A 15,938-nucleotide genomic window follows, 5' to 3' on the forward strand; every position below is an offset into this window, starting at 1 on the left:
ATTTCTAGTCTCCCACCAGGACACAAGTGCTCCTCAGTAATTACATTCTGCTTGCCGGTAAGCCATTAGACCTCAGGAATTTGTTTAAAAAGTGTTCAGATTTGTAAAGTAATACTTACTTTTTCTTTTGTCTTGGTTGGCTCTACTCTGCTCCATTCACCCTCACTAACACTCGGGCTCTCTCCTCTCCCCTGCCCTGCCCCCTATTCCCTCCTGCCCCCACTACCTCTACATTTATAGTACTCACCACCACACCCACAGCTCACCCTCATATCACCTCCACCAATCAAAGCTCCTCAAGTCATATCACATTATACCAGACCAACTTGCTCCACACAAAATACTTCCAATCACTCTCATTCCCACTAGGCATTTTTACATCACCCACACTACTTCCCCATCCACATATAGTGCAACCCTATAATTCCTATTCAGACCCCCCACCTAGAAACAACTTAAACTTTATAACCATGAGTATCACGCAACTAAGTCTAGTCTGTCTTCTCATAATTCTTTACAACACCACACATTATCACTCTAACAATATCCCTAAACTTAGTAGCACAACACTGCATTATGCACTCTCGTATACAGACACCACACATTATAATAATATCTGCCCACAGTTATTCAAGAACTACATAATGGACCAATTCAGGACTAAACACATATGTTCTCATTCCTACTTCAAAAAAACACAATACTTTCTCACACTCCTCACCAAACTCCAACATCTGTATAACCATTTTAACTCCAGGCTCACCATAAGTGGGGATATCCACCCCAACCCAGGCCCAAATCCATCCTGTCCAACTCAAACTGCTCCAACACAAATGTCAGAACATAACATCCCCACTTTCTTCATCCCTGGGCAAATCAACAACAGCAGCAAAACCAACCATTTTTTAATGCTAAATATTAATATTAGAAGTATCGAAAATAAAATACCTGAACTCCAAGCCACAATAGCACACTACTCCCCAGACATAGTTGCTTTAACAGAAACCTGGCTAAATAAAAACATAGCTAACTCAGATGTTCTCCCTACCGGCTACAATATCATTAGACAAGACAGACCACTTCGTAAAGGGGGTGGAACTGCCTTACTGTACAAGTCAAACTTAACTGTCCATCAATTACCAAACTCCTACCCCTCCCCCAATTATTGGAACATACTTATCTCACAACTTCAACTTCACCCTAAAAAGGTCATCACCACAATTGCGATCTATATTCCACTTGCTAGCCTTGAAGACTTCTTATCCTGGTGTTCTTCCACATACTCACAAGAAACCCTTATTCTGGGGGACTTCAACCTAGATTGGTTCACCTGTATATCAGAACCACCAAGTAATCTAATAAATATCCATGGCTACCAGCAGCTAGTCCAAATTCCAACTAGATGTGATAAAAAATCTAAAAGGGAATCCATCCTTGACTGGGTCCTAACTTACAAACCAACATTGTACTCTCACACAGGCAGTCTCCCAGACACCTTAAGTGACCACAACATAATATACTTTATACGTAGTAGAACAAGCATATGCAAAACCACTAACTATATATCCACTAGAAACACAAAAAAAATCTCTCCTGAGGTCCTCAACACTTTACTCTGTAACTGTGACTGGACCCCCCTAAAAACCCTCCCACTTGACCAGGCTGTAGCATATTTCAACATAACATTTCTACAACACCTAGACACTGTCACTCCATTGTGCAAAATCAAGGTTAGAGCCTCTACAAACCCCTGGCTCAGTAAAGAAACCAAACAAATCCTCAAGTCCAGAGACACTGCCTGGCTTTACTATCAAAAAAACAAAGAAACACAAAGCCTAACGAAGTACCAAGAACTGTGCAACCATGCAAAACAATGTATCAAGCTGGACAAAAAATCCTACTATACAACATTACAAACTAAATACCAACACAACCTGCAAAAATGTTGGAAAAATGTAAACCAGCTACTAAAATCCACCCAAAAGGCTACCCCCAAACCAACCACCCGTGGCACTAAAGTTCCCATCGAAACACAATTCAACTCCCACTTTGTGAACTCAATTCTATCCTTAGTATCACAGGACAGTTTCTTCCTCACTATCCCCCCAACACAAATAACACTAATACAAGCTTTACCCTGAAAACAGTTTCCACCACTTCAATCAAAAGCATGCTTTCCAAACTAAAAACCTCATCAACAGTAGCCTACCTACTCCCCAGCTATTTCCTGAAACTCACAGCAGATGCTATTGCTATCCCAGTCTCCACTCTCTTAAACAGATCAATTGTTGAAAACTATGTGTCCAAACTCTGGAAAATATCCTATGTTACACCCATACATAACGGCGGGACCTCCACTGAACTTAATAACTACAGACCCATTGCTTTACTCTCCCCCCTGGCCAAAATCCTAGAAAAATGCATCCATACCCAGATGCTAAACTATCTCCTAGACAGCAACATCCTGTCACCTACTGAGCATGGTTTCAGACCTGCCCATAGTACCACTACAGCCCTCCTCTGCTTTACAGACACAGTAAACCGTCTCAAAAATGAAGGCCTACAAGTGTCAACTCTTTTTTTGGATATGTCGAAAGCATTTGACACAGTCTCACACCAAATCCTGCTAAACAAACTAAACCAATATCGTCTATCAAATTCCACTCTTACCTGGTTCCAAAGCTACTTAACTGACAGGTACCAACCTGTGAAATGCAAAAATTCTCTCTCTCCTCAGCTGCCCATAACTATAGGAGTCCCACAGGGTTCTATCTTAGGACCACTACTATTCACAGTCTTCACAAATGACCTCCATACCTCCACACAGCATGCATCTATAATTCAGTATGCAGATGGCACTACCTTAATCTGTGCTGCACAAAACATTCCCACCCTCCTGCAAACAACTCAACTAGCATTCTCTGACATTGAAAACTACTTTACCAAAGCCCAACTTATCCTCAATCCAAAGAAAACTCAGCTTATGATTGTAACCAGTTCTAACAAAAACACTAACAGTCAATTTACTATCTACTCCATTAATGCTACTCCAATTGCTCCAGTGGCACAGGCTAAGCTATTGGGAATAACCATAGACTCCCACCTAAAATTTGATAGTCATCTCAACTTAACTATTAAAAAAGTACATGCCAAACTGGGGTCGCTCTACCGTATCAAACCATTTCTTACCAACAACACAAGATCAGCCATTGCTCGCTCCCAACTTCTATCCACCCTAGTATATGCATCTCCCATTCTGACTAATCTCAACAAAACTGAACTAATCAAAACGGAAGCCTGCTATAACTGAATTGCCCGCTTTGCTGCAAATTGCTCATATAGAACTCATCATTGTACTGCTTTGAGACAGCTCCACTGGCTTGAACTGCCCAACCTCCTAACCTACAATCATCTCTGCCTCTGTCATTCTATCTATTACCTCCCCAATAAGTGTTCTGCCCTCAAAAACCTAGTACAACATCACTCAGCCAAAAGGCCTCTTAGATCATCAAGCCAACTACTACTAGAAGTCACCAACTTAGCTTTGGAGATACACTATATAGTAGTTTAGTGGCTAAAAATGGAACCCTGTCCCTACAAGCATTCAAAACACATCATCCAAAGCCTCCTTTAAAGACCTCATCAGGCAACATTTCAAGGAAAGTTGGCAGTGCCATGATTGCTCCCCAGGCTAGTGAAAGCAGATAATGCATACATACAAAATCTAGAGCACTTGATAATAGTTTTCAATCTTACTCACAAACACTGGCTGATCTACAATGTATGTACTGTACCTGTGTACTATGTATGTATTCTACCTATGTTCCAAATTTCAGCTGTACACCACAAATCTATTAATTACCTTTATTTTTAAAATTAATATTTTTTTGTTTGTTCTCTCCACTGTAACTGTTTATGTACCGCATACCACTGTAAAAACATGTCTCCTGTAATTTGTGTGTATACTGATCATGTCTAATTAACTAAATGTGTCTGTAGTTTTTCTTTGTGGAGCTTTTCTCCCCAGGCCTCTGCTGAAAAGGGGCCTTTTCGGCTCAGTCAGACACCCCCGGTTAACAAATGTAAAATAAAATTAAAAAAATAAATAAATATCAGTACATGTGATACAGAATGAGTAGCAACAGCAGTGTGTCAGTGCATGTGTTACAGAATGAGTAGTAACAGCAGTATATCAGGACATGTGATACAAAATGAGTAGTAACAGCAGTGTATCAGTACATGTGACACAGAATGAGTAGTAACAGCAGTGTATCAGTACATGTGTTACAGAATGAGTAGTAACAGCAGTGTATCAGTACATGTGTTACAGAATGAGTAGTAACAGCAGTATATCAGGGCATGTGATACAGAATGAGTAGTAACAGCAGTGTATCAGTACATGTGACACATAATGAGTAATAACAGCAGTGTATCAGTACGTGACACAGAATGAGTAGTAACAAAAGTGTATCAGCACATGTGACACAGAATGAGTAGTAACAGCAGTGTTTCAGTGCATGTGTTACAGAATGAGTAGCAACAGCAGTGTATCAGTACATGTGACACAGAATGAGTAGTAACAGCAGTGTATCAGTACATGTGTTACAGAATGAGTAGTAACAGCAGTATATCAGGACATGTGACACAGAATGAGTAGTAACAGCAGTGTATCAGTACATGTGACACAGAGTGAGTAGTAACAGCAGTATATCAGGGCATGTGATACAGAATGAGTAGTAACAGCAGTGTATCAGTACATGTGACACAGAATGAGTATTAACAGCATTGTATCAGTACATGTGTTACAGAATGAGTAGTAACAGTAATATATCAGTACATGTGACATAGGGTGAATATCAGCACCATTTCAACTACAAGAGCCCTTGTCTCTGCTGGTTGCTGGTCAATATGAATTGCCTAATAAGCAATAAAGCTGAAGCGTTCCAGACATGTGTAGGAAAAAAGTTACTGAAACTAGAAATAAGTATTATTATGTCACAACTCCAGCAAAGGTTTTTGTGTGTAGATGTTATTGTAGTCAGTGATGTATGGCAAGATATGCTAAATGTTAAACAAAATATCCCAAATCATCTAGCAGACTGTAATTTGTATGCCTCCCAATCACACATGGAATCGGAAGAAGGGCTTGTTAATCATGTAGCTGTGCTGTCTAGAGAGACATGGTATATGTTAATCAAAGGGTCATAGTTAATCTAACAGAGTGTGGTGTGTGCTTGATTCCCAGCTAACTACTGTACAGGAAGTAGTTCATAGGTTTATAGGTGTGTACTAGGCTAATGGCTCTGGAGCGTTTACAAGCCTAGCCCATAGAAGTGCCCTGGCATTGTGCCACCCTTCATTAGTTCCCAGTGTCTCTATCAAGTAGAACCACTGCAGTGATCCCCATGGTGAACTTTCTATTTCCCATCCACTCATCAAGATTTCTCTTAAAGAGGGCCAGTGAGGTGCTCTGCTTGACATGTATGGAAAATCTATTCCAGAGCATGGGCAGTCACTGGGTTATGAACCTGACCATCTAGCATGTTCTGTTGATTGTGGTAATGAGGTTGAGGTCTCTGGAGTATGTGGTATGGATGAATTTGAATTTCATTCACTGTAGCATTTCTAACAGAGCTGGGTCAGACATGGCTTTGTAAGTCAAGCAAAGATCGCCAATTATTAGATGATATGAGACCAAGAATAGCCAGAGTTTTTTTAGTCTGTCTGTGTAGGACATGTGTTTAAGACCTAGGATCCTCTTTGTGAAGTACTTTTGTGGCCTTTCCAGCTGTTGCATGTGTCTAATGAGGTAAATGCCAAAGTGGGAATTATACTCAATGATTGGCATAATGAGGAATGAGTAGTGAGAGATGATGGCCTCATTCTTCCTGGATGCAAAACCCTTGATAATGAGATGTGCCACATAAAAGGACTTTCTGACCACAGTAGCAATGTGGTGGTCGAAGGAGAGGTTGCTGTCAACCTGTGTCCCAAGATCTCTTATAATACCTTCAGTGTTCAGTGGGCTTTCATCAATGTGGTAATTAGTGGGAACTGAGTTTTTCCCAAAGGGGATGACTATGCATTTTTTGGCATTAAGTTTAAGGCCATTGTTTCAACACCAGTCATTGGTCTCAGTGAGGCCTTTCTGTAGGATGTCTACATCACTTGGGGAGTTAATCATGGCTACCAGCTTGCAGTCATCTGCAAACCTGGTCAGACAGAGTCCCTCCGTGTTGGCCTAGACTTCTGAGAAGTAGATGCCAAACAGGAGAGGACCCAGGACCGATCCCTGTGCAACTCCACTTGTGACTGGTCGGCAGTCTGACTTGGAATCTGCTACTTTCACACTGTGGGTTCTATCTGTGAGACAATTTACAACCCACCAAGTGATATAGGGGTTGGTGCCCAGCTTGGTGAATTTATCAAAAACCCCCTAGTGGTTAATGCCTTGGCCAGATCAAGGTAGGCTGTATAAACTGCCTTGCCCTCATCCACAGCTCTGGTGACTGACTTTAAGAGGTCAACCAGGTTGAGCAGGCATGATTTACCTTTCACAAAACCAAATTGGGTGGAATTGCCCCCATTAGAGGAAGCAACATCCTTGATAGATTTCCTATATCCTTGTTAATTAGGTCCATGATGATGCGCTTCATAGCCTTACATATCAGACTCCTCAGGCTAATGGGTTGATAATTCCCAGGGTCTGTAGTCATGCCCCCTTTATGGAGAGGGATAACTGCAGCATTGCACCATTCGGTAGGGACAAAGCCTGAGGTGAGGATGTGATTGAACATAGCACACAGATGTGGTGCCAGTTTACTTTGTAGTTCATGTAGAACACATCCAGGCATATTGTCAGGTCCCATGGAAGCTGTATTCTTGGCCTTGGAAAATGCAGCTTTAACCTGTGCTGCAGTAATGCTGGGTGCCTGGCATTCCTTGGGTATTGTGATTGGTCCTTTAGGGGGGAGAGAGGGGTAATGTTGGCACTGAATCTGTCAGCCAGTAATTTTGGCAATATCTGTTGCCTCAGTATAGTAGGTACCATTGTGCAGTAACTCAGAGCAAACCTGGGTATTGCCATGGAGATTCTTGATATAAATATAGAAGGCTTTGTGGTTGTTTTTAGTGGCTACTGCAATTCTGCCTTCATAGCTGGCTTTAGAAATTTTGATGAGGGATCTCAACTTTTTGTTGAGGCTAATAAGGGAATTTTTCCAGTCTTGGGACTTCACCTTTTCTGCAACAGTTTCTTCCTTCTGTTGTAGAGTTTATTAATGGCAGGCGACCACCAGATTGGCTTCCTTTTTTTCCATTAACATGGGTGCCGTGAATTTAGCTGCCTCTGTTTTTAAGTGCCAAAGTCAGCTTTGGTGAAGTTTTTCATGGTGTTTACCTTTGCAGGGGGTGTGGGTGAGATGTGGATTTCCATGGTGATTAGTTTGTGGTTGGATCTAACCAGGGAGTAATTGACTTGGTGTATGGCAATGGTATCCCATGTTAGTAATAACCAGCTCAAGGATGTTGCTTCCTCTAATGGGGGTAAGAATTAACTGGTCCAAGGCACTAGAATTGATGAATTCCAGGAAGCGTTGGGTCAGTGTATTGGTGCATGAGTTGTTTTGCCTGTTGATGGAGGATTAGTTGAAGTCACCTTGTATGATTGTGTTGGGTTGGACCCTAATATTTTCCAGGGTGCTTAGGAGCATGGAGTAAGAGTGATGGGGCCTATAGCAGGCTACGACTTGAGTCACCATCTTACCCAATATTAGTTGCACTTGAAGTATCTCAGATGTGTAATGCTAGGCTACTAGTCTGGAGGTGTGCATATCCTTTATGAATAGGTAGACACCACTGCCTTTGTTGCTTCGGTCCATGGTCTGGAGACAAAAGGTGTGGATTTAGTTATATCCTGGCATTGTGGGGGTGCTTTCTGCTGCTTTAAACCAGGTCTCCGTTACAGCACAAATGTCAATGTTCTCCATTTTGAGAAGTGCTTCAAGCAAGTGCATCTTGAGATTTAGAGTTCTAGCACTGAGCAGCATGGCCCTCAGATTGCATTTATTTTAGATGCTATGGTGGTAATTTGGTCTTTGGAATATCACCTGAAAAAGGCACTATAGGGGTGGCAAGAGCCTTAGCCAGTATTTGGAAACCCAGGGGTGACAGATGCAGGCCATCTCTGGCAAAGCATTGAGGTCTGTCAATTATCTCATCCCAAGCAGACAGATACTGGATCCCTTTAGAATGACACCAGAAACTTAGCCAATTGTTGAAGTAAATCATTTTCTGCTTGTACTGCAGTATCATTCTGGACAGCAGTAGGATGCTGCTCAGGGCTAGGGTCATACCTGCCTGGGCCACATAATCTGAGAGCTCCTCCGTGAGTCTTTTCATGCAGTTGAGGAAGGTGCATCTCAGGTAATTTACACCCACATGGACAGTGACAGAGTCATACTTGTACTTGTTGTGGAGTGACCCGAGTGCATGTGTTATGTGTCGGATTCTGCCACCTGATAGACAGCTGACTGTTACATTCTCCTTAGTCAGCCTAGGGAGTGGGACATCAGTGTGCCTCACTATCAAGTCACCTATGATTAGTGTGTTGGGCAAGCTGTTTTGCCTTAGGGGCATAGGTTGAGGGGCACACTGTGTAGGTGAGCTATGTGTTTTTTGATTTGTGCTGTGTTGTGGTGATAAAGGGCATTTCTGCCTTGGAGGTCTCTGCTGTTTGGGTAGATTTCTACTGAGAGCCTCCTTGAAGGTGGGTGTGTGGTTTGTGTTTTTATGTGAAAGCTGTGATGGTGGGTGTTCTGGAGGGCTATGTGTTACATGTGGTGTGGTGCAGGTGTTGACCTTCTCCTCATGACCAGCTATTCCAGTATTGGCTTGAAAGTGCAAGGCTTCCAATTTGGCTATATAATTGCGTCTCTCACAAGTCTGAGTGTTGGGAGGTAAGAGAAGAGGGTTGTCTGTGTATATGAGGCAGTTGCTACAGAATGCCCAAGTTCACCAGGTTAATAGGAGAAAGCACAGGGAAATTACCTTTAGCCATGCCAGGAGGGATGGTCATTATTACTAAGTACTGGAGCTGTTTCCTTATATATTCCTTTTACAGGAAAAAATGTCACTCAAGGTGTCTGAGTCTGTACAGAGCACTGCCAAACACTTGCAGGGAAACTAATATGCAGACCCTGGAAATTTAAGGATGAAGTATTTAAGCATATATTCTGAAGTTAGGAATAAATCAAGCAGTACTTACTGAAAAATAAAGAATTAGCTTTTCAAGAATGATGAAAAGAGGGGAGTTGCATGAGTGGCTACTGCCTGGCTACTACTAATGCTGGTCTCAGCACAGCTTCACTCTGGTGGGATACAATACTCCTTTGTTTCTTCTCTCACCAGAAGCAAAATGTTAGCACCAATACCAAGAAGAGAAGCAGGCCGCAGCCTGTTTTATGATCCACAGTCTTGTCCTAGATGATGCAAGGGTCTGCAGGCTTGTAGCTTTTTTCTGGTAGATGCCTCAAAAAGCAACCAAACCAATCAGGTACATTAAGCATAGACACTCACTCTCCAACCAGAAAGAGTCAGGAATCAATGCACTCTGCTCCTACTATCAGGATCAGAATATGAGCACAGATTCCAAGCCATCACCTATAAAGCAGTTATTAAGCTTTCTGGTGATCAGCAGTCTCCAGGAAATAATATAACTGCATTTCTTCTCTCACCAAGAGAAAACAGAAGCACTACTCCCAAGATGACTACTGAGAAACAGAATGTGGCCTCTCCAATAACTGGTGGTCTTGCAATAGATGCTTAAAGGTAAGAGGAAAAAAAATGGTTTATCATAAACACTGCAGTGTGCACTAAGCAGTTAGATATGAAAGTACATAACTTAAGTTTACCTGTCTAAAAGGTTACGTTTTAGTGGAGAGTTACTTTTTAAAAAAGCAAGATAGATTGAAAGGGGGTAGTCACTTTTGTATTCTGGTACTATGGAAAACAGTAGGATGGCCAATAAATTTAAATAATTGAAGGGGAGTGATTTCACAAAATGATTTTGTGCTTAGTAATACCAGCCAGCAAAAGTATAGAGGAAATTAGATATATGGTCAAATTAACATAAGGAGAGGCAACTAGAAAGACAGTGGTGTTTAAGAACACAACAGTAACTGGGTGGGAGGATGAGAAAAAATTCTGTCTGACTCATACGAGACAGAGCTATGGTCACTTTTCAAGTTTTAATATGCAGTTTAAAGCAGAATACAAGTAAAACACAGTGTAAAGAAAACAAGTCACAGTATACAAATAGTAAAAGGCAATAAAGTAATGCAAAATACAACAAATAAAAAGCAAACTAACCTTTCCCACACAGCAAACTGTAGCAGAGTCTGGGGTGAGCATTTTCAGTAAAGGTCTGAAATGTTTTATTGTACCCCTTAAATAGAAGGTTTAGTTCCTAGGTCCACCCCCTCAGTTCACAGATGATTAACCTTAACTGACCTCTTCCAACTTATGTGTGACTACTCAATTGACCTGTTTTAATTTCTGTCTGACTCACAAGAGACAGGGCTGTGGTCTCTTTTCAAGTTTTAATATGCAGTTAAAAGCAGAATACAATAAAACGCAGTGTAAAGAAAACAAATCACAGTATACAAAAATAGAAAAAGGCAATAAAGTAATACAAAATACAACAAATAAAAAGCAAACTAACCTTTCCCTCACAGCAAACTATAGCAGAGTCTGGGTGAGCCTAGTGTTAGATAATCATGTACATCGATGCAAGGACTGCCGTTAAACGCTCTGTAATGAGTTACTACTCACACAGGACACATCTACATGCCACGCCCCTCAACTAAAATCCATCCCTGAGCTCTGTGCCTCTGCTCAGCTGTGTTTTATACACATCTGATAGACATGTTCTGCACTGTCAATGGTGGTATGTGGTGCATATGACAGACTTTCATAATATGTTCATAAGTTAGTACTAGGCTAACTGTCCTTTTGGGACATTTTAAGCCTAGCTAATTGCCCCATGTGAGATTCCAACCCTGCACCTTGCATCTGAAAGGTAGACACCTTAACTATTATGCCAATCTCGGCATGACTTGAACCCAAGACCCTGTGCACTAGTCAGAGCAACACACTATTATGCCAAATCAGCTGTTTTTCAGGAGACATATCTCCCTGAATTGATACTTGCTAACTGTACAAGTCTAAAAAAAGCAATAACTAGCCTGTGCTCTCCAACACCCCTGAAAAAAGCAGTTATCTTCAGTATGTTTAACCAGTTATCAAATGAAACAAACAAATAAACAAATCATTCTTCTTCCGTAAAATATTAGACATGGCTAGGAGATGTGGCCTGCTAATCTCTGTATCAACATGTGGTTCATACTGTATGAGACCAATACATGACCTATGTGGTTAAGTAATCTGACCTTCTAGACCTTTACATTTATTGCTTCATCCTGCAACAACTAATAAAGCAGAACCTGAGTATGCAAACACACATCCGTGGGTCAGCATCTTTGATATTGCATCACCCCAGTAAAAACACACAGCAATCAGTACAAAGGAATCCCATGTATGCTATCTATACTATCTGTACAGCTATCTGTATCATCACTGTTAATAGAAATGCCATGAACAGCACCTAACATGTATTCTGTCACAGGCTTGGAGCAATTGTAGCCAAGTGTGCTTCCCATAGTTGGGACATTACAATACACACTACAAGAATGTTGGTATATGCCTTTTCATTGGTCATTGTCACTGCTCCTAATCTTAAATGTGATATGTGCACACACACACACACACACACACACACACACACACACACACACACACACACACACACACACACACAGTCTGGTCTACTGCATTTCCAGTTAAGTGTAACATGCCCAGCTTGTGAACTGATTATGTTTATTGCTGTGTGAACCTGAAGTCATGGCAGGGTTCATTTACTAATAAATCATTAGAATGTGGTCTTGCCCTGGTAAACTGCATGTGCTCACAGTCCAAAAGGCAGCATTTCAAAATAGTCCAACACTGCACCTGAATTAAATGTCCACATACCTCATGGTGTGCCACTGCTGTGTGTCTGGGCATACTGCTGAGCCTGGCTGGCTGTCCGTCCAACTCTGTCTGTGGACTGTATAGTCCATGGTGAGCCTGTGAATGATAAGGACAGAACATATAGTAATATATGGAACAAAACAGGAGTATGGATAACATATGCTGCTTATGGTTATGTCTGGTATACTTACCTGATACTGACTCACTACAACATGGACCTTGTGCTTAAGATCTGTCACTGTATGCTATTCATAATAGATATATCATTACTGTCTCCTGCTGATATTTCTAATATTTCTGTAGGGAATATGTTGATTTGTATGCCTCACTGTTAATCACAGCTGTTGAGAAATGGAGTACCAAAGATATTTACATGACATGTCCTGACTAAGACCAACCTCACCTCTCCAAAGGTAGTCCAAAGAGGTTAACCTCAGAGAACAGTCATGAGAGGAATAGACCCTTGGTTTTAGTTGTTTTGTTGGTGGACATTCCCAGTGTTACCAGTATTATTGCAATATCCCCTGCCTTTCTTAAGTGATCTGTATAGAATATCCACCTTAATTTACAGGTAGATGCCAAATCAAGTCAGGATGTAGGGTTGGCAGTGTGGCCACTTAATCTTGCCTGTCATGTATAATTATGCATGTATGTTTGTGTATCTAGCTATCCATCATTTTGATGAATCACCTTTTTGGTCTTATTGTCACAGTAGTGCATAATCTATGCCTGCAGTTTCAAAAGGTCTGCAGTATATCTTAGTTTACCTTCTTGGAATAGTTGTGCATTTTTGTAGTACTATGAAACCATCTAAAGACCTGTACTAAATATGTACAATCATAGGCTTCACAACAGGTGAATATGTGTATAAGGATTTGTTAAAATATTAACGGTTGTTGAATGAGGTTACCTGTGAATTTACATCTAGTTAAATATTTTCATTGTGAGGTATTTTCTGCTGCTGTGCAATTTGGTTATCGATGGTGGAAAACACATGCAATATCTCTTAGTGTGTGTGTGTGTGTGTGTGTGTGTGTGTGTGTGTGTGTGTGTGTGTGTGTGTGTGTGTGTGTGTGTGTGTGTGTGTGTGTGTGTGTGTGTGTGTGTGTGTGTGTGTGTGTGTGTGTGTGTGTGTGTGTGCGTGCGTGTGTGTGTGTGTGTGTTTTCTGGGGGCGGCAGGCTGTGTGTACATTTGTTCCTCTCTATGTATGCACAAAGATGTCTTTCCTAAGTCATAGGTGTGCAACTGCAGATTAGCCCTTCCTAATAAATCCCATGATACAGAACAGTAGTAATATGTGCAGTACAGAAGTGATCACAAAATTCAGTATCTCTTCATGTACATCCATGGTAGTGACATGCATGTCTTTAGGTATGACTCCGTGTCTGTCTGCAGCAGAGCATTTCTAGCTGTGCCATGATAAAAAACACAACATACAGACCCACATGTAAAATACCCATGTTTAGAAAAATGGTCATTCCTCCATTCCAGCATAACTTACAGCACGGGACATGCATTAGCAGAATATTAAACTGCAACAATATCTGTCATGAATGTTATATATGATGTGAGTTAATGTAGTGGGAGTCATTTATCATTTAAGCACTACATTACAAGATACCTATGGAATCTGTGCTACCAGTTATTCTATGTTTGCATAGAAATATTCTGTAGTGTTGCACATTTTTCTAAATATTGTGTTTCATAATATTTCAGTTTGTCACACAGTTTTAACTGCTCACTTTAATTCAATTTACTCTAGTTATTGAGCATGTTCATTATTTCCAAATAGTCCAACAGTGCATACAAATGAAATGTCCACATACATTTATTAGTACCTATTAAGAGCATCTGCCTTAAAATTTATTTATTTATTTAACATTTGTTTACCAGGATGGTCCAACTGGACAGCTGGTGTCCATTTTCAGTGGGGTCCTGGGGGAAAAAGCCCCAGAAAAAAATACAGAATATAAACAATATATATGGCAATAACACAGGTTACAAATATAAAAGGTTAATACAGTAATACAGAGGAATTACATACAAGAATAAGTGAACTACTTTTCTAATTGTCACTTGAATAAAGTTCAATATTCTTACACCAGGCTTGTAAAATTTCATCTGTGATAACTCAACATATGAAAGATTCTCTACCATTGCACATTTCTGTTCTAAACTGTGATTCAGGAGCAGGAATAATATTTTGTATATCGAATGTGTGATCATCTTTTTTATATGAAATTGCACAATGCCATTTTAAAAAGAAACACAAGCTCATGTCATGAGTGAACTAAAAATGTTTACAAAAATGTTACATAGTACCAAAGCTGTAAGATGATTTTCAATTTGGTGAAAGTTTCACTGTAACTTTAATAATCCTCTAAATTTTCACACTTGCATAGCAAAATGCTAGACATAGGACCTTACTTCATGAATAACTACTCCAGCCACCTTACACCCTACACCTTTCAAATTCAATTCAGTGCTTGTTACCCAGACCCAACCCTCATTCATTTCTTTGTTGTGTAAGTCATGCAACCTATCCCCATGTTCAGTGCTTACTATCCATTGCCACCCCATTCCACCTCCCTAAATAATGTTCAGTGCCTGCTATCCATTGTTTCCCCATCCCAGGTACCAAAACCATGTTCATTTCTTGCTATCCATTGTCACCCCATTCCACCTCCCTAAGTCATGTTCATTGCTTGTTGTTATCACCCCATCCCACCTCCCAAAATCATGTTCAGTGTCTGCTATTCATTGTCATCCATTCCACCTCCTACAATCATGTTCACTGCTTGCTATCAGTTGTCATAACATCCCGCCTCCCAAAATCATGTTCATTGATTGCTTGGGCCATGCTGGCCTGTGTTGTGGTCCCCATCCCACCTCCCAAAACTATGTTCAGTGTCTGCTGTTCATTGTCACCCCGCCCCACCTCCTAAAAGCATGTTTAGTGCTTGCTATCCATTGTCACCCAATCCCACCTCCCAGAATCATGTTCGGTGCTTGTTAATCATTGTCACCCCACCTCCTAAAAGCATGTTTAGTGCTTGTGATCCATTGTCACCCCATCCCACTTCCCAAAATCATGTTCAGTGGTTGTTATGCAGGGTCATCCCCTCTTCATCCAAACTCAAGTTTATTGCTTATTGTTGATGGTTGTTCCTCCTGAACTCCTAAATCGGTGGTCACTGCGCATCAATGTTGATGCCTCTGACAACTCAGGTACCTGATGATTGTTCATTGTTGCCCAAATCTTTGAAGTTTTCATGTTCCTCCTCTAAACATGTAGGTTTGAGTACTGTGGTTTCCTGTCACCTTGCAACTTTCTCTTCTTTGAGTGGTGCTCTAAACCCACTCTGCATATCATCCTTGACTTTGTCCATGTAGGTTTATTTATTTTTTATTTGTGTTTACTGCACTCACAAGGCATTCATCTGTAGCTTGATATTCATGTTTGCAACACTGCAACTTTTTATTTTTTTATAGTTTTTCATTTAATTATGTGCAAGTAATAAGCTGAATTCAATTTACTTATTATATCTCTTCACTCAGCTGTTAAAAGAAAAAAAAAGCTGAATGACTACATGTGGATTATCTAGTAATCTGGTATTGGTAGGATATTCTTAGTGTTATCATTTTAACTTTTACAACATGTGGGGTCTCTCAGCTGGAGCAGACATGCATCGGAGTTCAGACCTGATCACACTTCTTTTAACAATGTTGATGTACAACACTGGTAAACAGGTCATAGGTGACAGATCAAAGCTGCTGTATAGAGGGAATCTAGAAGTACAAGTAGATGCTGAACAGGAACTTCAGCAAATGCTAAGTGATTGCAATGCAA

The 15,938-nt window shown here is 40.7% G+C and overlaps 1 protein-coding gene across 5 annotated transcripts in view; it reads right to left on the reverse strand.

Annotated features, from left to right (window-relative positions):
• The window catches only part of DLG2 (discs large MAGUK scaffold protein 2), a 4,792,098-nt gene that overhangs the window by 4,353,183 nt on the left and 422,977 nt on the right, over positions 1 to 15,938 (reverse strand). For all 5 annotated transcript variants that reach the window (XM_044071159.1, XM_044071154.1, XM_044071155.1 and 2 more), the window contains exon 2: positions 12,088 to 12,183. In XM_044071159.1, the coding sequence (XP_043927094.1) occupies positions 12,088 to 12,183 (96 nt within the window). The remainder of the gene's footprint in view (positions 1 to 12,087; positions 12,184 to 15,938) is intronic.

Source organism: Protopterus annectens, chromosome 5.part0 (genome assembly GCF_019279795.1).
Source record: "Protopterus annectens isolate FY-2018-M chromosome 5.part0, PAN1.0, whole genome shotgun sequence".
NCBI classification, from domain to species: domain Eukaryota; kingdom Metazoa; phylum Chordata; order Ceratodontiformes; family Protopteridae; genus Protopterus; species Protopterus annectens.